The sequence below is a fragment of the Drosophila melanogaster genome, chromosome 3L, assembly GCF_000001215.4.
Source record: "Drosophila melanogaster chromosome 3L".
Classification (NCBI taxonomy): domain Eukaryota; kingdom Metazoa; phylum Arthropoda; class Insecta; order Diptera; family Drosophilidae; genus Drosophila; species Drosophila melanogaster.
In genome coordinates, this window is record NT_037436.4 from 10,203,274 (window position 1) to 10,225,879 (window position 22,606).

The window sequence follows — 22,606 nt, forward strand, 5'->3', positions numbered from 1 at the left end:
AACCGAAACCGAGTCTCTGCCGACTGCCGCAGAATGTTACGAAATTTTATGTAATGTGCCAAAAAAAAAATAGAAAAAGTTAAGAAAAAAATAGAAAAACAATCTGAAAAAAAAAACAAATCTCTGCTTAGTGAACAATGCCCAGGAAACTTTCATTCCAAGGCAACAAACAACACTCTTCGCTTGGCCAAACTTTAACTATTTGCGAGGGGGGACGTCAAGCCAAAGCAAGTTCAAAAAGCATATAATTTTACATTTTAATGGCTTAATACACTTTGACACTTGCTTGGTTTTTGGGGTCAAGCCAGGTGGCCAACGAGAAACGGGGAGAGGGTCAACAATCACAACTACATTTGGTATACCCACTCCCTTCGGTCCAATCCAAAATCCAGCTTCTTCTAAATATTTTAGGGCTGCTTTCCTGCCCCATTTGACTAATTAATTTCTGGCCAACTTGCTAGGCTTTACTAAGTGGATTTCCGGGGTTGGGAGGGGGTTGCTTGGTAAAAGTTTTTCCAGTTTATTAATTTTGGCCGCACTTGTTGTTCTTGTGCTGTTTAGTTTCTGCAAAAATACCAGCCGCTGAAAATCCTTGGCGATTGGCAGCACTAATTGAGAGTTTCCGTCCGGCTATTTGGCGCTAGATTTAGAGATTAATTATGCACGCCTAAAGTGATTCTTGGGTGTAGTTTGAATTTATACTTTGCATTTGGCCCAATTCCAAAGCAACTGTCGAGGATAATAAATAATTCAACAGAGCTTGAAAACATTTAATTAAAGTTATTTATAGTAATAAGGATTATAATATTATTCGATATAAGCATTTATCTATTTACTTAGGTGAATTATGAGTACAACGTGAGTAATTTATTTTATTAAAAATAGCACTCAAACTTTAACCTCTACTTTAAGATCAACGTAACAATGTTTTTCGCTGAATCGATTCAAAGTTAAAACCTATTAAATGTTGGCAAAAGTATCAACGTTTCCCTTTCGCAGGTTTTTGTTTGATTCCCCTTCTCATAAACTCTTATCAGTTTACCACTAATTGCCCTGGCAGAGTCCTTAACCGCTTTTCGTTCGTGAAACTCCTTATTAACGCAATAATGGTCCGCCCACAACTCCGCCCACCGCCCACCGCCACGTACATTGTTCATTTAACGCTCATTATTGTTCCAGCGCCATTGAGGCAATCCAATTATCCTTACTAACCGACCTCTGCCGACAATTAAAGGCATGAAATTATTTGATTACCAACGTTTTGTCGCTCTCTCAAACGCATTTCGCTTTTTCTTTCCCGCTTTTCACGAACCCAAAGTTTTCTCGCCTCCTGGGCTGGGCTTTTCCCTTTTCCCTTTTTTCCCAACTGTAACCGAACTACACGTGTGTTGTATTGGTGTAATTTCTGTTAAAGGTGAGATTATGCATGAAAGCGCTTCTGTGTGCTTGGAATAATCATGGCTGGCACTTTTTCAGGGGCGTGGCCAAGCGGGGGGGCTGGAGTCTGCTCCCCACACGCGCCAACTGTCAATGTAGCGGGTGAGTGATAGAAAAGGGGGGGGTGTAAGCAACCCCCCTGCGACTAATCGATTTTCAAAAGCGGCTTATAGTTAGTGGCTAATATCGCTGCCATCGAAGTTCCTGCTGTGCGTACTGATTAAATGCCAAGTGCGTGCCTCTAATTTCGCTTTGTTTAAAGTGAATACAACGTGCATGTCGCCGAATGAAAACCAAATGCCAAATGAAAACCACCGGATTTGTATTTGGATTTGCATTTGACGCCGTTGAATTTCATTTGCGCATTACATTCAATTTTTTTCTGGCTGCCCCGCAATGTGCCTGCCTTTTGGTTTCGTTTTTATTTCTTTATGAATTCATTCACGTACCGCGCACAATAGGCAACTCAACTCGAACCCTCTTGACCGTTAAGTTCCTGCACAGGAAATAATTTCGAAAGCCGAGGTGGTATTAGAAAATACAAATGCAAAAGAATTGTACTACCAAAACTGGATAATAGAGGTATATTCCACAACAATATTTAGTCTAGATACTGAAGGTTTTATTCGATTCTGAATATCAATCTTAAGATCCAATTCAAATCATATCATGTTTCATGAAATAGCATGCTTTTAAGTAAAAGTAAGGATCTTTTTGAACATAACATTACATAACATAAGAAGATTCAATTGGTTTCAAACTATCTGAAGAAGTGGTTATTCATACCTTTATAGATATTATAATTTATATCATATTATTATTATTTATATTTAAGTGTCAAATTGCATTTCTTATCTCGAGCTACAGTTCCTGACCAATATTTTAATGTTCCAAAACTGAAATCTCCCAACTTATCTTATGCTTACTCCCAGGACATGGATTCTAGCCAAATGCATTCATGGTTTTTCTCCCAGTGCATTTGCAACCGCCTTTGTCCGCCTTCAGCCCTCATTTCGCATTCAATAAGCGAACGCATCCATCCATCGAACGAAAGCCAAGACAACCGAGGCAATTTCAATACAAGCGAACAAAATCAACGGCAACAAGAAATGGTAAATGAAAGTGCCCTCAAAAGGTTTTCTAAATTTGTACCTCCAAGTGCGCGAAGAAGAGTTTTTTCCAATTCAGTTTTTTTTTATTTTTTTCCCGTTTTTACTCTTTTTTTTGAGGTTGGGCTTAATTGTGTCGCAGTGCAGCGAATGAATGACTGAATGACGGAGCGATTGAGTGTCCGACTGCAGAGAGAACTCGAACTTGCGGGCTTTCAATTAGCGAAAGTCCGATATGCATATGAAGCTGGTTCTGCCCAAATCGAAGTGGGAGAAATGGGGAAAAAAAACGTCAGACAAACGGAAAGAAAGAAAGAGCTGTCAACGGCGGCAATGGGATCGTTAAAACGACATTTAATAAGCTGTTTATGCCTATTTTTACTTTCAGGTTAGCGGCTTCTACTTCTTCTCCAGGGCCAATAACCAAATGACGAGGCCTATGCAAAGTTGGCCATGAGACAAGTGGTACACCGAAAAAAAGTTAATGTTATTATTATAATCGCAGATTTTTTGATAACTGATTTAAGTTTCTTTAAGAAAGAAATAAGAACGAGAGTTTTGTAATGTATCAATTGATGTTTTATTTATGTGTATATATGTGCTTATATTTAAATACAAATATGTGTAACAAAATTCAGTAATGTGGTTACATTTTTCTCAGTGTACTGTGTAACTGAGAGCGGAATTCAGCTGTCGCACAGGAAGGGAAAGCTGCCGATGTTGCCGATGAGCATCCAAATGTGTGTGTGCCTCGGTCTTGTTTTACGGCTCCAAAGGAAAGCAAAAGTCTGAGGCACATTATGGCCAGAAATTGACATTCTTTGCAGCCCCGCCCCCTTAAACAGCCCCCTTCCAACCGCACCTCGGCCTAACAATCCGCCGGCAGCATCAGCAACACATCGACAACAATTCGAACAACAAAATGAGAGAAGAAAAAAAAATACCGAAAAAAAAACTGGCTCCAGGCACTTTCTCTTTCTTTCACTGGCGATAACGGATGGCCAAAAGGGGGGATGGTGGCCGAAAAGGGGCGGGGGTGGCCAAAAAGGCGGGTACAGCAACAACAACGAAAGGGAAGCACACACACAATCATCGACAAACAGCCACAGCAAATAGAAAAACAACAACGACAATCGGAGTAAATAGACCAATTGCTCTTGTTGTTGCCCCTAAGCAATTTATAATTTATTTATGCCGCTAAGACACACACACACACACAAGCACGTGGGCGCTTCATCTTGGTAATTGACACTTTAAGGCATTGAAATGTGGGCGTGGCGACCGAGTGACAACTACATTAACAAAATACCATTTACGCTCATAAAACTGTCAAATTGAAGTGTCGACTTGGCTAACACGCAACACATCACAGAGAGATGGAGAGGATGGGATTGGGAAAGGGGGATGGGGGTTTTGGCCAAATCAACGTCAATTCAAACTTAGATGCAGCAGCCTCTGAAAATCGCTCAGCTAAGCCCAAATTTGAAGTTTGTCTGTGCGAAACTGAATATGTTTAATATCGCAGAATGGGTTAACTAGAGAGAATAGAGAAAAATAATTTTGAGGAAAAACAAAATTAAATATGCATTTCAAAATAATTAGTGCTTTTGTTGTGGCTCGTTTCATATGTCTAGTTTACATATCCAAAAATTCTTATCATTAGCATAAATATCTAATTGGGTCAAAAATTGTGGAATTCTATTCCAATCAAATTTATTGTTGCTTGTGTCGCAAAATAACGTGGTTAACTCTTCAACAATAACGGGTAATTTGGTTAAAAGTATGTTCTTCAAATCTATTGAAAAACGAACTCGATTAATTCACTAAAATGAAATGGAACAACAGATATTCAGGTAAATCAATATTTTATTATGCTTATTATTTTTTTCAAGGCTTTGGTTTGAACAGATTACTCAACAGATTAATTTTACCAAACGCCTACTATTATTTCTATTTTTAGATTTTCGCCAAAATTCCACACTTAGAACAGAACATTTTGATTGGCATTGATAACGGACACTTTGTGCTTGCCAAGCAAAAGTTCAATTTGTATCTTTCATCTCTTGTCGGGCCATAAAACTTCAATCTATATTAAACTGATTTCCCCTAAATATTACATAACTTCTATGTTATTAGTTTCGTATTAGTTTCAATGAAGATCTTCAGCCAAGAGAACAGGATTATCCCCAAATCTTTTATTACATTTAGTGGCTACAATAAAGTAGGCATTTAAATGAACCATGCTACTTTCTCCCTTATCAAACATCGCACTGTGCTCAAATAAAGTCACAAAATTTGACGTTTACTATGTGTCAGACGGCGGGGAATGCGAAACTTGTGGAATTTCAGGGCGACTACCAAACTTGCTGACTAATTTAATGTTTTCGCTTTAACAACCAATTTAGTCATGAGATGGCGGGCAAAAATCAATGCGAACGTCTATGTTCGCTAATGAAACCGCAAGTTTTCGGCTTCCGAACTTTGACGGTGGTAAACTGAAACTGAAACTGGAAACTGGATACCGAGTTCAATCAATAAATCAGCACAGCTTCGGCACATCGAAGGTTTCCCCAGCCCAGCAGCCCAGCAGCTCAGCAGCCCTTATCCCTTATCAAATTCAATCAGAAAATTTAATAAATATGCAAATTTCGGCCTGGCCGTGTAAAATTACGGGTACATGAGAATTTTTCTATTATCCTATTGCACACAGAGATAGCTCTCTCATCGAAAATAATAATAATAATACCTGGCGATGCGGATTTAATGGCCATATGGACAGAGTCTTTAGTTTAACGCCGCCAACTATTGTGGCAGGAAAACGTGACTCAGCTGCAGGTTGCCTAGCGGAATTGCGCAATCGTAGAAATTTTCGTCGAGCTCCATTGAAATTATGCAAGCCCATGCAAAGGCACTTAACACACACGTTTAATTAAAGTCACTTTCTTTTCACACATTCGACTTGCTGGCCACAGTTTGTTTTCAGTGTTGCGTGTGCTGGGCATTAAATAATGTCGTTTGAATTAACACCCAGCGGCGTGGCATTAGCACAAGTTGTAGCCTACTCTCGGGCGCAGGGTGAAAATAAGCCAGGTGAAAATTGGGGAAAATTCACGGTAGCGTTGGCATGGCCACTCGATGTCTGTCTCAGTCGCGTTGTTAATAAGGTAAATATTTGCCGGGCACTGTCAGGTCCCAAAAAAAAAACAAACAAAACGGAAGGCCCACACACAAAGTTGTGCCTTAAAAGGACCCTATTTACATACATACGTATTACGTATATCCATCCAACAGCCGCAGCACCGATTTTTATTTCGAGCGAGAAATTTAATTTGCATTCGTAATGCAAATGCTCGTCTTCGCCAACTTGACAGCTGCTTGGGTCTGTTCATTTCGGTGTTTTCTTCTAATTGGATGACTCTGGTTTTGGTCAGTTGCATTTCCCAAAACGAAACTCGAACCTGCTGGGTTCCAGGGCAAGAAAAATTCGAAGTCGGATGTGAGTGCGGGGCGCAGGCGAAAGGTTTCGGGCAAATGTCTGAAATCAAATGTCAAATCCACATTGACTTGACGTCTAGTGAACCGGGCCTAACCTTGCAGACCCCAAACCGACCTGCTGTCATCCCGTTCCTCTCCAGCTGCACTGCGAGAAAAAACGCAGGGCTAAGTACTACTTTTAAATAAATAATTGCACGTTTCTAAAACCCTTCTTACTTGCATCCTATCATGCATATCAAAAGCTTAGCTTAATAGATGTTGTGGCTTAGCTTTACCTATACCAATAAATAAATAAAGTTCGCACCAAAGACTTGATTCAGGATTATAAATATTTCACCGATTTATGACGCCCTTTTACCGCCGAGATTTTCCCGGTGCAGCAATCTCTTTCACCTGTGTCTTTGCCATGGCTTTTTCCTTACGCTTCTCTGGCTGCTTATTGCCTTCGGCTAAGCTGAAATCTTTGAGGATTTGTTTGCTGGCCTGTCCTGACTGCGAGTCCCGGCTGGTCCTTTCTGTTTCCCGTCTTGTGGTCTGCTGCTCGCAAAGGAAACCCAAATTCCGGACGCAAATTCGATTTTCGTCGCATTTTTTTGTTGGTTCCAATTCAATTTTCCCGGCGTTTAAGCACAGTAAACAATAATTAGATGTGCCCACTGTACTGTGCGGTACTACATATAGTTACGTACATATATACGTTTATATGCATGTCTGGTAATGGAGATCGCCCTTTAGTCCGCATAGTCCCTTAGCAAATGCAGCCTGTTTTGCGGTGGAGCCTGCGGTTTTAGCCCGACCGCATCTTTAACGATGAGATTTTGGTTAGGGCACTTCGATTTGTGCAAAGTGCAGAATCAGTAAAATTAAATTGGATTTCCATTGTGACGAACTGGACAGCAGGCTAGAGAAATTTGCGGTCACTCGGCTGGTATATCTTTCACAATCGGGGGCGGGGAAGACCCTGGACCTTGGCATCTTCGACTTTTCCATTTTCCCCGCTCGCTAAACTCAGACTCGCCATCAACTTTGCTGCTGCCGGCCAGTTAAACTAATGTTTTTTTAAACGCTGCCATTGACGGTTGCTCGTGGCTACTCATACTTATATATACATATATATAGTTATATATATACATTTGTATCGGGACAGTGGGAAAGTAGGGAACCGGAACAATGGGAACATCGATGGGAATTTGCGGTCGGAACTCTGCGGGATATCACAATGGCTGAATGGATTTATGCACAATGGTTTATGAAAGATAGTAATTGTTAAATAGAAAAATTGTTGCAACTTCGCGGTGAATTTTAGAAAAACGTATTTAATATTAATGTATTTAAAATGTAATCATTGTTGATTGCTAATAACATATATAAAAAGCTTCATAAAATACAAATTTCATTTGTTCTATCCATTGAAGTACTTAATTTCCGCCGATAAGTAATTGTTAAGCATTCATCTCTGGAAAAAGCCCGAAGCTCTTATTTCCATCGCCCTTTGAGAACTTGAGTGTGTCATCCGTTTTGCGAGGAGCCATTCTTTAATGATTATTTCTGCAGCCCCATTTCACTTATCGATAATCGCCCTATTGTGCCCGATAGGCAGCGACTCCTTGTGGAATTGAGCAATTGCATGGAAACGCAATTATTCGGTGTATTCACTTTGAGAATTTCCCGCGCCTCGCATGTCTGGCTACCAATCGTCCAATCGCCCAATCCCAATCATAATTATTATTGATCGCATTTCAATTTATTGATACGGTTCCATTTTTATTTTTTTATTTCGCTAGCGTCCAAGCTGGCAGCATTGTCAACGCATCGCGTTTGTATTGTTGATGATTTTTCAAATGCGCTTAATGACATCGGAACGGATTCTCCTGCTTCAGTTCGCTTTTACCCACTTTGAACCTCCCTTTTCCGCTCCTTTTTCCCCATCTACCTCATATACGAGTAATTTATCCAAGAGCACTTAAAAAAATTGTAAGTTCATTTGAAAAATAAAATAATGAGTGTACTATACTGAATATGCAATGAAATTTGCTCTTACAGCTTCAAGCTATTTATTATAAAAAAATATGCATTTTTTGTAACTTTGTTCAAAGGTAGATAAAATCGCATAGTATTTATATTATAGGCGTATTCCTCTGTGCTACTTATTTGACTATTAAACGGTTGGGTTGACTGAAGCTCCTCTTAATGCATATGAAATGGTAATTACGCATACGCCGCGTTGTACCAGAGGAAGTCGAAAAGTCAGCCGGGAATGAAATCGAAGTGCCAGCGCCACTTATTGACGCTCATTTATCTTATTAATAGCTCCAAGCCGGTGGCACAATCACAATTTATCAAGCGGCTAAAAAACTCGAATTTACTTAGCTTTGTATTGCCAAGCTGCTTTTGTCATTTCTATAATCGACTTGAAGTCAATGCCTTCGACTTGCCCCAAAGTCCTCAGAGTCCTGGAGAAGCATCTAGTTTTGACAGTTGCCTTGGTCTAGACAATGTAATTGTCGACAGCAGCAAATCGAGTGTCGATTCTGGGGAGTGGGATTTCTGGACCCACTAATAGCCATTGTGGCGGTAAATCAACGGGGTCCGTATAAATCACTAAGACCATGGATCCCCGACTCATATGTTGCGGCTTTTAAATCACAAGGTGTCAGGCTGAAAAAATACCCCTCAGTCTATTTTTGATGAGGGTAAAAGTAAAAGTGGAACTACAATATATCGAAACGGAATGAAAGGGGGAATCGGAATGTTGAACTAACCAGGACACAGGTCGCCGGCTCGTTTATTTATTTATTTCAAGTGTCCGACCATTCGGCCGACCACTTGTCACCGCCAACAGTCGCAACTTGATTTATAAACATTTACATATCACAGGACTCGTCCATTTCTAAAGCCCCCCCCCCATGTAAGTCCTTTTTCCTTTGCTTTATTGTTGCCCAATTAGGAGCAGCCATAAATTCAGGCTGTATTCAGCGGGGCAATAGAAGGGAAAAGGAATTGTACAGGAGCTGCAGTGCCGTTAATTAAAAAGTTTCTTAACAAGTTAATTGAAATAGATCTCGATTGGAGTTTTTATTGATATTTGGCTGACGTTTGGCATTTGCCGCTGCCAAACGGAACGAAGCGAAACTAAATAATTAGTTTGCTGGCCTCTTTTGGGTAAAACTTTCAGTGCCACTTAAAGCTCGAAGTTGGACGAAGTGGAGCGGCGTTTTGGCCAAGGAGCCAAACTGTTTGCCAACAACTCGAGCACGAGCCACTCACTCGTCGGGGCAAAAACTTAACACATTATGAGTCCTCGGCTTTGACTTTCTATACCCCTCTATACCATTTCTCCCAATTCCAACCGCCCCTTTAAAAAGGAAAACAAAAAGCAAACCAATGCATTTGACATTTACGCCGGAGCAACAGCTGCTACATAAATTAAAAAATGTAGCAACCAGGCCCAAAGCCAATACAAATAAAAGAGCAATAACAGCCGTGACAGGAGCCACTTGTATTGAGGGGACCCCTGACCACCCATTTCATCCAATCCACCGCCACCTCGAGCTCCCGGGAGCCGGGCATAAATAATATGTACAAAAGAAAGTTTTTGTCAAAGCGCCCCAAGTGCTACTTGGAGCTCACCCTTTTCCAGATAAGTCTGCGAACGCGATTGGGGCATCCACTCAGGAAATCAATAATGATTGAGCCTAGCCATCGGCTGAAAAAATGGATGCAGTCGATCTGCCTCATCGCTGACTATTTGGTGCCCTTTCATTTTAGGAATATTTAAATAAATACAATACAAACTTTATGTCTAAGCAATTTGTTAATTTCGTTTGGAATACAAAGGTGTGAAGAAGTTCTAAAAATCTCAAATTAATCTTATGATCTGGTATGAAATATTATTTAATGTAGATTTCTAAATGCGCATCAGTAGTAATATTACTAGTGATTTTTTCGTTGTAAGAAAACTACCTTAGCATTCCAAATTTTACATATTTTCTGCTTTAATAGATTCTTGTAACCTTGTCGTACTTCCTTTGGAATCTGTTTTACAATTTCCAGGTTATAGAAACACCGATTTTTTACCTAAAAGAAAACTGTCACATTGGCATTCCCGAAAAGTGGATTCCATCGCACTGAGCCTGTCACCCGACGAGGCGTAGATGAAATGACAACCTGGGCGGACAATATGTCCAGGAGTCATTAAAAAGTTGCCACAATCCCCGCGGTGAGGGTAAAATTAAGCGAGCCATTTGAATGGCAGCCATGGCGACAACGTCGAGAGCATAAGACTTGGACGGTCATCAAAGTAAAGTGTTTTCCAACTTTTCTTTCCTCCGATTTTTCTCTGGGTATAGCTACTGCTGGTTTTCCCTGAATTTCCCTTTTCTTTTTTGTATTGTTCTGAAACTTTGAGCAGCTGCTCCTGCGGCGCTTGTTATTGTTGTTATTTACTATTAAAGTTGGCAGGATCGTAAACAGCTTGCGGCCAAAAAGGGGAATTGCGGATTTGTGTAGTTACCCCTTTGAAACGACCCTGGTGATTGGTGATTGGTGATTGGCAATTGGCTATTGGCTTTGCCATCTGCAGTTTCGCAATTTCCGGCTTAATGTGGTATTAGTTTTATTACCAATTAAAGTTATTCAATTGCCGCGCAAAAGTTAAAAGGCTGCACTAATTTCATTTCCACCAGAAAACCCCACAAGCCCAGTAAATACGCAATGGACGGACATATCTATTTTATGCTGCCGTTTATTGTTTGGCCCAGAGATACCAAATACGACAACAACTGCTGCTGGTTTTGGGCTTTGCATGTTTAATTCATCTAATCAACATTAAGCCATGTTTTGGCAGAGAATGTGGTAGGCATTGTGCCCGCCCACCACCAGTGTCCCCTCTATTCCATTGTATTCGTGGTTCAACCGCTGTTCGTCGCCCCAAAAAGGATACAAAATTCAGTTGCAGATACATCTGTGTTGTTGCTGCTGCCGCTGTCACATTTACATAATTTCATTTGCAACACATTCTGGGCATTTCGGCACCCCCCCTCCCCCTTTCCGACCCGCGACTCATGTTTTCGGCTGGCGGCAAATTATTACACGCTTTTATTAACAAAAATTATGCTCGACTGTTGATTTGCAGCGTCATCGGAGTGGTCGTAGTTCTCTTTCCTTGTTGGCCCCTGAGTACGCATGAATATTCATCACTTAATATATGGGGTCCTATAAATAGATGCATTCTGGCAGCAGGATGCTGTAGGCAGTCACAGGATCAAGGAGCAACGGCCGCAGGCTCTTTTATTAATTAAGTTCCGATTTTTTCCTCCTTTTTTGCTTCGGTTGCAAGAGCAAAGTACGCAGTCGATGGACAGTGGCGCGAAAAAATATGAATTAAGGGGTTCATAATTAGATTCATTAATATGGATTTTGGTTTCATCAATGCTTGCAATTTAATTGACTTTATTTTAATTGATTTGGTAATCAAATAAGTAAAATACAGTTATACACTAGCTAAAGTAAATATGTTAATATTTAGATCTCATTTTAGATGACTATTATTTACAAATGATTTATCTAGCTAACATATTTAAATCCATATTATTATGAAATTGAGGGTTTAATAACATCTGGTTAATAAAATCCAACCCCCCTTTCTGATTTTGCCCCTGATCAAAAAGCAGAATACCAATGATGACGACGGCGATGACAGCGATACACGAGCCACTCAATCTTGTTGAGTAAGCGCCACTAATTTGTTTTTAAGGTCAGCATGGTCACTCCACCCACATTTCCGCCCACATTTACCCTCACCTGCCGCTACCACTTTGCATACTTTATTGACCGCATGGAGAGAATTTGTGTGTGTGTGTGTGTGTGTGCCTGGAGTCTTACCACAAATACGCTTTTAAGAGGCATTTCCAGGACGAAGGCAGCTGAGACCCACTGCAGCATCAGCTTCTTGCAATTTGGCTATTAAAAATCATTAGCAGCAGGGAATTTCAGCCCCTTTTGGCCAAATTTCAGGTGTGTGCCCTTTTCCGAAGTAGAAGAATCTCTACTGCATGCAACATTGTGCGAGCTACATACTTTGTGGCACTCTGGCCAGGCATTTTCATTAAAACGCTGAAGGCATAAATACCAAAACTGGAAACAATGATCTTAACATCCTGGTAATAAGTAATTTTATTAGGTAAATAAATTAAGAATTTAAAGAACCGTTAAAACGTAAAACTTTATGGAAGGTATTCTTTACTTTCTTAGTTTCATTCATATGCAACACACAAAGTTTATTGAATAAAAAAAATTCAAAAGTAATATAGCATATTTTTATCAGAGCACTCCATGACTTAGTACACATTCACACTACACAGAACATATATTAGTAAGCTAAAAAAAAATTAAAAATATGGACTGCAAGGCTCCTGGACTGCTAGAAACTCCTAGTGAATCTGAACTGACCCACTGCAGCATCTCCGCTCTAGATAACATACCAATTCAAGAAGAGGAGTGTCCATCGGAGTTGGAACTTTCAAAGACTTTCGATAAGCTGGAAAGGATGAGAGAACGTGTGCTATATTTGAAGAGCCTCCTAATTCATCCAGTACAAGTAAACAAAGTCGAATGTCCTCCAGAAAGTGACCAGATGAGACTGGACATCGAGCAGTCTAGCTCGGACAACGACGAACTGAGAGTAGTACAACAGGACACAGTACGAGCTTTACAGCAGATCATCGACGTAAATCGCCAACTCAAGGAGACAACTGACTCTCTGACTGGACTGGACGAAAAGGCACGGAAAAACATCCGATGCATCAGAAAGTTGTCCAAGAGGCTGCTCGAAGTGCCCAAGTGGAAGGAGGAACTGAAGCACAACACGGGATTGTGTTTGGAGCGATATAATGACCTGGACATTTCCCGAGGAAACTACCTCGACTACAGTGACAACTTCGTCCGACCCATCCAAACCAACATGAAGTTCTGTTTCGCATCAAAGGTATTGGCAACTCTCTAAGCATACTATTTATAAATACTAATTCTATCATCCAACCTCAAGGCCCCTCTTATATGCAATAAGCAGGATTATAATGACTTGGTAAGCGCTCTGAGTAAATCCCGGAAAACGCTACTGAAATGCCACGGGGAGCTATTGAAGTACACCCAGAAGGTGGACGAAGCGCTGACATTGAAGAACTTTGATACCATGGAACTTCCATCTATATCGGAGCTATCGTTGCTGCTGGACAAGAGCACCCAGGTGACCAAGCGCAGGAGCTCAATTGAAAAGGAGCGAAGATCCTTCAAGTTCGCCTGGGCTGCTCCTTTGGCGAAGCAGGAAAAATACACCCCCGCTGTCGATATTTCCGATTGAGATAATTAAAAATGCAGTCAACCACAAAAACGCCAATATTGTAATTTAAACGGGCATCCTAGTTTCGCATTTTACGGGTGCAAAAATGCGCATAATGAATACGCACACGGACATGCGGCATAAAACACACAATGATCGGGCTAATTGTGCAAAAATGTTTTTGCAAATATTTTGTTAACAAATTTTGCGGCATTTTAAGCCACAGAAATGCAATTAGCCGTGAACGTAATTAACCGACAAAATTTTAGTGTGCAGTGGCCACTTCAACTGAAATGCAAAAATAAAAATGGGAAAACCACCAAATGCATGGGCACCAAATTTGAATTAGAATTTGAATTCATTTTACGAGAGTATTGAGCTGTCGAAAGGGGTTCCGATCTGATGAAATTGATGGCCAGAATGTCTTTGACACCTTAGCGGAGCTTCATTTTTCGTTTGACAAGGGTTCAGAACTCGGTAGACCTGGGAATTTCCCCAAAGAACGGGAGCAACAAGTTTGTCATGAACGAAACTCCTTCCGGGCCGAAAATTTCAGCCATCAAATTGGGCAAACAACAGCCCGAGCAAAGTTTGTGGCCAAATTAATTGAACGGACCGTGTCCACAGGACTCGCAAGGAAATGCTTTCCGCACGAAAGTCTTCTGCCCATGGAGCCCTTACCTTTCACCTTTGACATGACACTTAATTCATCGAGCGAATGTGAAGCCGAAAATTTAATTTAATTAGTGGCCTCCCCAAGTGTTGAAGGTGCTTGGAGGCCTCGTTGGAGTAAAACTTTTATGGCAGCTGTTGAGCAAGGATACGCCGTGTTACGCCCTTTATTCCCGATATTGCGCATTGGCTGCACATGTCCTGGTTGCCAACTTCTCGGGTCCATTGTTCTTTTGTTGCCCGTTTGAATACCTGGAATACTTGTGCGCCACTTGCTCAAACCTCTGACCCTGCAGCCTTCTCATATAGTTGGGCTCATAGTCAAATGAACGCAGTTAGGGAGTTCGAGACCACGGAAACTTGCTCTGTTCTAAAAGGGAAAGCTCAGACATTCATAACTCCCTTGTCATCTTCATATAGTCTTAGGTTTCATTCAACTGCGTGCCCAACCATTATACCATTTAGCAGCACAGTCCATCGATCACCCAGTCAACTCATTGCGGCCAGCATAAAAGTTTATCTGCAAACAAATTGGAAATTTTAATAAAAATTCTTGCGCTAAATTACGCTTAACAATCAAATCCCCACCTTGGACTCTTTGGAATTCCCAATCGCAATCCGAATCCCCCGTCATTGTCATTGTCCAACTGTTCGCTTAAGTGGTGTTAAGTATTTGAAAATCTCGGCATCGGTTTTCCGCCCCAGTCGCCCTCACTGCCACTCCCATTTTGCCCATCGCATGCCTTCCGTTTTATTGTTTTACAACAGTTGGCCAAATACTTTGGCTAGCTAAAAGTTTTGCCCTCATGGTCATCCAATTGTCTGTGATTTACGGAGGCTTCTCCAAGGATCCTGGGGCGGATGTCCAGTCAGTCAGCGGAGCGAAGCGGTACCCACAACAGAAACTGCAGTCCAGCATTCGGTGGATATTGATTTATTGCATCTCAACTGGTGGCACAAATGCGTTTTACAATCAGGAATATGAATGTGACTACTACTGTGATAATAGATGATGAAAAAAATATGATTTAAATTGGTAGTTATAAGTATATTGAACCTCTACTGAGGGCAGTATTATTACCAATGTATAGCTCGTAAACAAGATTTATGCCCAAATTAAATTGGAATTCGGAAACTTCTTGGTCCTATGAATATGATGATGGTCAAGTCTAGGCAGATTATATCTTCTCATAGCTTTCGACGATTCCTTGAGCTTTAGTTTCTTGAAGGTCGCGCAAACATTTATCCATGGGCGTGACAACGCAGAGGGGTTTCCGTCCACTGAAGTAGGCACTACTGGGTCGAGCGTAAGACACGTGACGACCATTTAACCAGGAGGTAATCTCGTCCAGACACAGACACTGCCAAGGATTCCCCTCCAAAGTGATGTTTCGTAATTGCAAAAGGTTTTGTGATGACTTCAGATCCGGCAAGAAAGTGAGACGATTGTTGTTGAGCTCCAGATGATTGAGACGATCCAAAGTGTCCAAAATTTCACCATCAATCTCCTCCAGACGATTCTCGTTAATTGTAAGCAATTGTAATTGCCGCAGCGGTGCAAACATACGAAGATCCAGACTGACCAGCCTATTCCTTCTGAGCCTGAGTTCCTTGATAAAGGGCATAGAGGAAAGAGCCAGAGGATGCAGATCCGCAATGTAGTTGTTGCTTAAATCCAGGTAGATCAGCTTGCGGAGAATCCGTTCACCAAATACACGCAATCCCAGCTTTTGAATGTTATTCTTGCTGAGATCGAGTTTCTCCAAAGCTGTTAGATTGGCAAAGACGTCATCGGGAAGAATTGAGATCTTATTGCCCTGCAAGTGCAGAGTTTGCAGTGAACTTAGTCCCAAAAAGGCCCTCGGATGGATTCTGTTTATCTGGTTTAGCCACAAATTGAGAGTTCTTAGCTTCTTGAGTCTGCAAAACACTGAGTCATCCAGGACTTTAACAATATTCGAGCTATAGTCGAGCAGTTCCAATGGCGCAATTTCTCCCGGGGCCATGAAAAGTGTTCGTTTAATCTCAAACAGATTATTGTTGGATACATTTAAAACTCGAAGATTGGGCAACGCGTAAAATATTCCCATATCCAGATGCTCCAGCCAATTGCTGTGAAGATGCAGTTCCTCCAATTTGGGCAGTACTCGAAGGTGACACCATTGAAACTAGGGGATTTAAATCGGATATATCATGGCTTTTAACTAAATTCATAATCACTTACGTCTCTCAAATTATTGTTACTTATAGACAAAAAACGCAAGTTTGCATTTTCGCCAAGAGTTATGTTTTCCTGATAGTTGGTGGTTAGATCAAGAAATCGTAGGTTTTTCATATGTCTAAACGCATTGGGTTCTATGACTGCTATCAGGTTTTCGGAAAAGTTGGCATACACCAAATTGCCGAATCCACTCATCAGTTTGGTAGTAATAGCCAATATGTCGTTGTAGCTCACATCGAAATTGATCATTTCGGATGGGTTGGGAAATTGCTCTGATTTTAGCTCATCCAACTGAGCGTGGGTAAGATTTAACTTCTGCAGCGCCTTAAAATCTTGCAATCCCTTTTCGCCCAGAGTCACACCACCGGATTCAGATAGATCCAATTGCAAAAGAGTGGAGAGACCAGGCAGTTCCCCATCTTCTGCTCTTTCGATTCCTGTGTGTTCATTGACAACCTTCACACTTTTCCAGTTTTTACCGACATATCGATTCAGTTGCTCAAAGCTCTCGATTTCCCGACAGAGATAGCTACCATTTCCAAGATCCTCGCACTCCTGAAGATCCTTACCGAACACTCCGGACAGAAGCAGCAATGCCAAAACTTGCAACGCCTGCATTTTTACTACTAAAACGAACTTCTGCTTGAGCCAAGTGCAATGCGTTAATTTGAGTTTATTTTTATCAGAGCAAACTCGTTTCAGTTCTTTAGTTCAGCTAAAAGCCGGTTTCCGATTCCATTTACCGAAATCAGCTGATGATTTAGTGATGGCCTCAGTTCCAACGAAAGGAAATTGTTTTCAACACGAAACTTGCTCCGGAAAACACCTATATAGTTTTTTAAAAACATACATTTTCGTTGTGAAACAAAATAATTTAGAAACATTCGAGTATTACGGACTATGAATTTATCTAGGGGTTCCAGCAATTTATCGTTAACCAGTATATAAGTTTATAATTTATTTAACTTTTGTTGTAATACATAAAAAGAAAACCTTCTGTTCCATAATATCAGTAGGGATATATATAAATTTCCTGATGCTTAACAATATACAATGTTAAATATATTTTTCTTTCCATAAGACACTTAACATACAGTTTAAAGTACATGTTTCAATAACGAATCATTCGTTAGTTAGTTGTCGCTTCAGAGCATCAATACAAAATTCATAAATAAAGCTGATTTGTCGTTGAATACTTTACACAAGTAATTGCTGTGGCAAAATAGCAAAAAATGCTAACTTAAAGTTAGTTTTATATTCTGGCAATGTCCTCTCGAAGGAAGCCTGAGTTCAGTATGTTCATCAAAATTAACAAGGAGTTTCATTAGTGCGATCCATTTTCATCAATAAGCATTTGGTACAGAAGACTAGTACGCGACAGTTCACCGGGAAGATATTTGGATAAAGTTGCAACTCAAGATAATGCACAACATTTAATCGTCGCAATCGCATTCGCAATTGCCACAAACGCCACAACAATCGGTTGCAACGCATAAACAATTCACGCACAAGCCAGCACCCGATTCCTAAAGCATTCCGGGCCTATCGGTCTCTTGGTTTCCGGCTTTCTCAAAGAACATGGCATCCTGTGGGGCAAACAGAAAGCATTCGTTTAGAAAACAGACAGAAAACATTGACGAGTGAAGGACTTAGTGCTGGACTAGCCTACTCAAACTAAGCTGGAGGATTTAATGGGCTGGAGGGTCAACATTACCTCAGCACCAACGAAGTCTGCGTTGCAGACGTCTTAACAGCTTGAACCGATAAAAATGAACACTATACAACTGATTGGCAGAGGCCAATGATAAATAACTACAATAAATCTTTGCTGAAAAGAAAACACTTACTATGAGGAATGTGGCACCCAGCAAAACGGCCTTCATGCGCACATCCAAGTCCAGTGGGAAATTGATGCCGAAGAAGTCCGCATCCGTGAAAATTTCACGTGCCAGGCCCGACCACTGTTTCGAGATCTTGCCTATCTTCTCACCAGTGAGCGAAACAACCTGAGAATCAAAAAATATTAGTAAAATCACACAGAACATTTGAATTTTATAAACATACATTGAACTCAACGTCGCCGCAGAGCGAAAAGGTGCAGAAAGGTCCTTCGATGCGCATCACCGTGTCACCCACGTGGTTGAGGATGCGGAAGGATGGCGAACAGATGGACCACTCCTGCTCAATGGTGCCGATAACATTGCCGGGTGGTGCCGAGACCTCGATACTCTGCAGACAGCAGGGAAACAGACAGGAGGAGCAGGCCAGCGGGCGGTGCATGTGGATCACTTCCTGCTGGAAGTTATCAAAGACCCGCATGTCGAAGGGACGCGCAGGACCACAGCAATTGCGCGTGCAGCAGTCGTTGTCCTCCGCCGCGAAATAGACCTTCTGACCCAGGGCGTTCTTGATCGTGAACTTGTTGTTGGTCTCGAAACCAGTGAAGGCCTCGAGCAGCTCGACCTTTTGCTTAACTAAAAGCTGGTCGATAGTCGTAAGGTACTCCAATCCGCGCGGACAGTTCGGAATTCCGGTAGGTATACTCATCCAGTCTCCTGCAAATATAATACTCATCAATATCCATTCTCAATAGAAATGAGTGGCTTAAATTGTTATAAAATTAAATGATACATGCATACAATAAAACATACAACCAAAACAAAGAAGCACCATTCAAACTAAAGACTTTTTCGGTTACGGTATAATTTGATTGAAGGGAATTTAAAAATAAAACTTAAAGTGAACTTTATGAGAATGTTCTCTTTTTCCGACTTCTTATAATCTTGGCGGTCAAATTAAATTAGTGCACACAAAAGGCTAACTTGTTCAGTGCGTTCAGTGGCCAGTGTGTCAATTGGTCAATGTCAGCGACACAATTACTCGGCCTTTCTAATTGGAAGCGTCACAATGGAGCATGCCCCTCCTGACACATCCCATGGATAACCCCCAGCCACAAGCTATTATGCTACCTCACCCATCGGCTCTTGTATCTAATCGGCGGTAGAAAGATAGTCTTTATAACGGGCTCTAAAGATAAATCTACTAATAAATATTTAATTTCACAATGTAAGAAAACCTTGAAAAGATAATTTTACATAATTTGCACCAAACTACAAAAGGCATATCTTAACGAAACTACTTATTTTAAGTATTAGCGTATTTTTATATATTCCTAATCATTCCTTTCACTCACGTTCGTTTTCACTCAATTTTTTTAATCAAAAAGGTAGTGTAATTTATCTATTACCTCGCTGAGTATTTCATTTTTTATACACTCGAAATCTTAAAAGGTTCATCATTTCAACCCGTCATCTTCATCCCTACAGTTTCTGGTCAAGACCACAATATGACTTCCTTACCTCCTGTCCTCGTCGCTCATGTAGAACTCGTATCCCTTTCGCTTGGCCGACTTATTTAGTCTCATTGTGTGCCTGAGTTTCTTGGGCAGTGGTTTGTTGGCTTCCCTGCAAACCAGTTGCCTTAGAGTCTGGGATCTCGAGCAGATCTGATTATACTGGCTATACAGCGAGTGCCAGATTAAGCGCAGCACCTTGGAGCCGCTCCTCACGCCCCTGGAATGAGATTCCTCCGGATTTCCCCGATTTTCGCCACCACTTAGGTCCAGCGTGGAAACACAACTTGCTGGGTTTTCGGTGGACATTTTTTCAGACTGACACGACTGCCTGCTCTGCAGCACAGAGATGAACTAACTGCTCGTTGGGAAAAATCAACGCCATCCACGACGACGGGCGCTTTAAATGACGCTTTGTATTATTTTATTGGTTCAATTAAGGCAGACGCTAGGCACTCCGATAAGCGCCAAAGATCTGGCAAAGATATTCAGCTTATTTCGGACGGATCCGATGCACGTGTAAACAAAAATACAATTGATAAGAGGCGGTCTAAGAACCTTAAAGTCTCTAACACTCTCCAAATTGACTACGTAAATGTTTGCACCCCACTTTGCTTCTGGGGGAACCTTTGTTCTACACCGATCTTGACGAGCTACCTCTATCTGGGACGATGGGTTCAGTGCCTGCACCCGAAGAAATCTTAAGACAACTGATTGGACATTATCTCAATCGCAGGGCAACGACACACCGACACATCACAAAGATGCGATCTTGTTTTGATTCAGCGGTTTGTGTAGTAAAATTATATAAGAAGTAAGCTCAGATATGGAATGAATAATTTTAACAAGGAAGCAGAAAGCGATAAAAGTCTCGTGCCATGATTTGAACACCCTGATTTGTGTAGAAATATGTGAGTCCAACATGTAGAACATTTGTTTTATGTTACAGACTAGTTTTTGATTACTTGCCTGCTGGTCCGCCCTGTGGGGCCATCCCTGGACCCATTCCCGGTCCCATTCCCGGTTGCGTGACAATGGGCTGTTGTGGTTGTCCCGGTGGATAACCGCCGAATGCGTTTGGTGGTCCTCCTGGTCCTGCTGGTCCGGGAGGATATCCGCCGAAGGCCTGGGGCGGTGGTGCTCCTCCTCCGTAGTGTGGCTGTCCACCAGGACCACCTACATAAGGTGGCTGTCCGCCTGGACCACCCGCATAAGGTGGCTGACCACCTGGACCACCCATGTAAGGTGGTTGTCCGGCTCCGTAGGGCGGAGCTTCTCCGTATGGCGGCATTTGGGGAACTGGAGCGTATCCGGCTGGCTGAGGACCTGGCATAAACCCCTGCAACGATCGGGAGTTGATTAAAGAATGAGTTGAATACTTATTTCAGGGGCGTTTCGATTAGTTTTTTGTGCTCTGGCTTGTATTCTTGTAGCTGTACTTATCAGCACTCTGGCACGCAAATGTATGGAGTAAATAAATATTCTATAAGAATGAAAACTTCACGCGGTTGTGCATGAATGATGAGTAATATTTTAAGTTTATCCAAAACTTAATGGAAATAAAACGCTCTTTTGGCATGAGTGAAAAACATAGTGAAAATAGTAAAGCCATAAAAACATTCATACGTAAATGTAAATAAGTAAATGCAAGAGAATTAAGCTTTCGACTTGCTTATCCAGTCTGCATTACTGGTTTTACAGTATGTATGTACATATGGATGTACATTGAGTTCTCAGTTGTTTGTGTTTATCAAACCGCCGATTCCACGGATTCGCGTGCAAATCGAATGAATCTCTTTCATTCCACAGCAAACTGACTGTGTGTCTGTTGATTTATAAATAAGCAAATACCAACTGGCATGACGTCATGGTTGTGTTGTGCTTGTACAAGAAGCACCCTTTACACCACCCACTTTCCCTAGCATTTTCATCGGCTACAGCGGGACACTTTTGGAACTCACGTAATTCGTGGGCGGCGGCGGCTGTGGATGACCGGGTGCGGGGGGATAGGGGGCGTTGTGGCCCCCAGTGGGCGGTGGGTAGCCGAATCCTTCGGCGGGCGGAGCATTTGGCTGGAATCCGGATCCGAAACCGGGTGGGGCGTAACCGCCCTGATTGACGTTACTCTTCATTTCGTGGGATTTCCCCGGATTTTTCCTCTTTTCCTGCTCTTCTTCTGCTCTCCGCGTGCTGCGTTGTTGTTGCACTGGAGGGGAATTGTTGCGGCCACGGCCCCAACGAAATCGCAACAATGTTGTATTTGTTTTGCACGCACTTTCTGTTAAGTACAGTAGTAGTTTCGATAGTAATGCAGTTCGCGAAATCAGGTGGGTTTCGGAGTGTAACCGTGACTGAAGAGCGAAAAAATACCAGCTACACGCTAAATATGCCAAGTTTTTAGCGGACAATTTCTCTGGTTTGAAAGAAGTTAGATAATTCCTAGAATGCATAACTTTAAATACAAAGTTCAGTTATATGAATTAAAATTAACAAATATTAAATATATTTTAAAATTGAATAGATGGCGCCATCAATCTTTTTAACAAAATGTTTACTTGACAATGTAAAAGTCATGTATAAATGAAATGTTTTCATAACAGCATTGCTCTATTATTAGCAGAATACAGCAAGCAAAGACACCATCCAAAATTGAAACGCCCAGTAAAGACTCAAACCTACGAGCTTGTAACTTGGTTTCTTGAAATTTGAATGTGAATCAGTTACATTTAAAAACTAATCTACTACGCTCTGAAATTATTAGTTTATTTAAACGGTATTTATATATTTCCTAAAAAATAAATAAATAATAATATTGTTTTATATACTAAATGCTTAAAGAAAGCGTTTCCCTAACTTTAACATATGCTTATTAAAATAATAAGAATTCGCATAAAGTTACTTATTCAACTAGTTATTATTATTGTTTTCAGCATAATTAAAATTTATGTTTTAGAAGCTATTTAGTAAATAAGGCATTTCCT

The 22,606-nt window shown here is 41.2% G+C and overlaps 3 protein-coding genes and 1 long non-coding RNA gene across 7 annotated transcripts; 2 read left to right on the forward strand and 2 right to left on the reverse strand.

Moving 5' to 3' along the window:
• Positions 1-2,346: 2,346 nt before the first annotated feature.
• Positions 2,347-3,128, forward strand: lncRNA:CR44538 (long non-coding RNA:CR44538). Its single transcript, NR_124843.1, has 2 exons — positions 2,347-2,549; positions 2,667-3,128. It is a non-coding gene; the product is annotated as a long non-coding RNA:CR44538 (long non-coding RNA).
• Positions 3,129-12,391: 9,263 nt separating this feature from the next.
• On the forward strand, positions 12,392-13,707 carry CG8065 (uncharacterized protein). Of its 2 annotated transcripts, none has more exons than NM_001300091.1 (2): positions 12,392-13,026; positions 13,087-13,707. In NM_001300091.1, the coding sequence occupies exons 1-2, from the start codon at positions 12,439-12,441 to the stop codon at positions 13,399-13,401; spliced, it is 903 nt and encodes a 300-aa protein (NP_001287020.1). In that variant the 5' UTR covers positions 12,392-12,438; the 3' UTR covers positions 13,402-13,707. The 2 variants fall into 2 exon arrangements, with proteins under 2 accessions (NP_001287020.1, NP_648387.2); NM_140130.2 differs by having other exon boundaries at positions 13,087-13,426.
• A 1,523-nt stretch (positions 13,708-15,230) lies between these two features.
• On the reverse strand, positions 15,231-16,891 carry CG32055 (uncharacterized protein; the record flags this gene model as incomplete). The annotated part of the gene is made up of 2 exons (NM_168402.1): positions 15,231-16,220; positions 16,277-16,891. The coding sequence occupies 2 exons, from the start codon at positions 16,889-16,891 to the stop codon at positions 15,231-15,233; spliced, it is 1,605 nt and encodes a 534-aa protein (NP_729599.1).
• Positions 16,892-17,209: 318 nt separating this feature from the next.
• Positions 17,210-21,967, reverse strand: scramb1 (scramblase 1). 3 transcript variants are annotated; one of them, NM_140132.3, is made up of 5 exons: positions 21,587-21,967; positions 20,595-20,964; positions 18,338-18,828; positions 18,121-18,279; positions 17,212-17,859 (listed from the first exon to the last, which is right to left on the reverse strand). In NM_140132.3, exons 1-5 carry the CDS (start codon positions 21,755-21,757, stop codon positions 17,800-17,802), a joined length of 1,251 nt encoding a protein of 416 aa, NP_648389.3. In that variant the 5' UTR covers positions 21,758-21,967; the 3' UTR covers positions 17,212-17,799. The 3 variants fall into 3 exon arrangements, with proteins under 3 accessions (NP_729601.1, NP_648389.3, NP_729600.1); NM_168404.2 differs by lacking the exons at positions 20,595-20,964; positions 21,587-21,967 and adding an exon at positions 19,633-19,987 and having other exon boundaries at positions 17,210-17,859; NM_168403.2 differs by lacking the exons at positions 20,595-20,964; positions 21,587-21,967 and adding an exon at positions 19,633-19,987 and having other exon boundaries at positions 18,338-18,815.
• Positions 21,968-22,606: the final 639 nt, after the last annotated feature.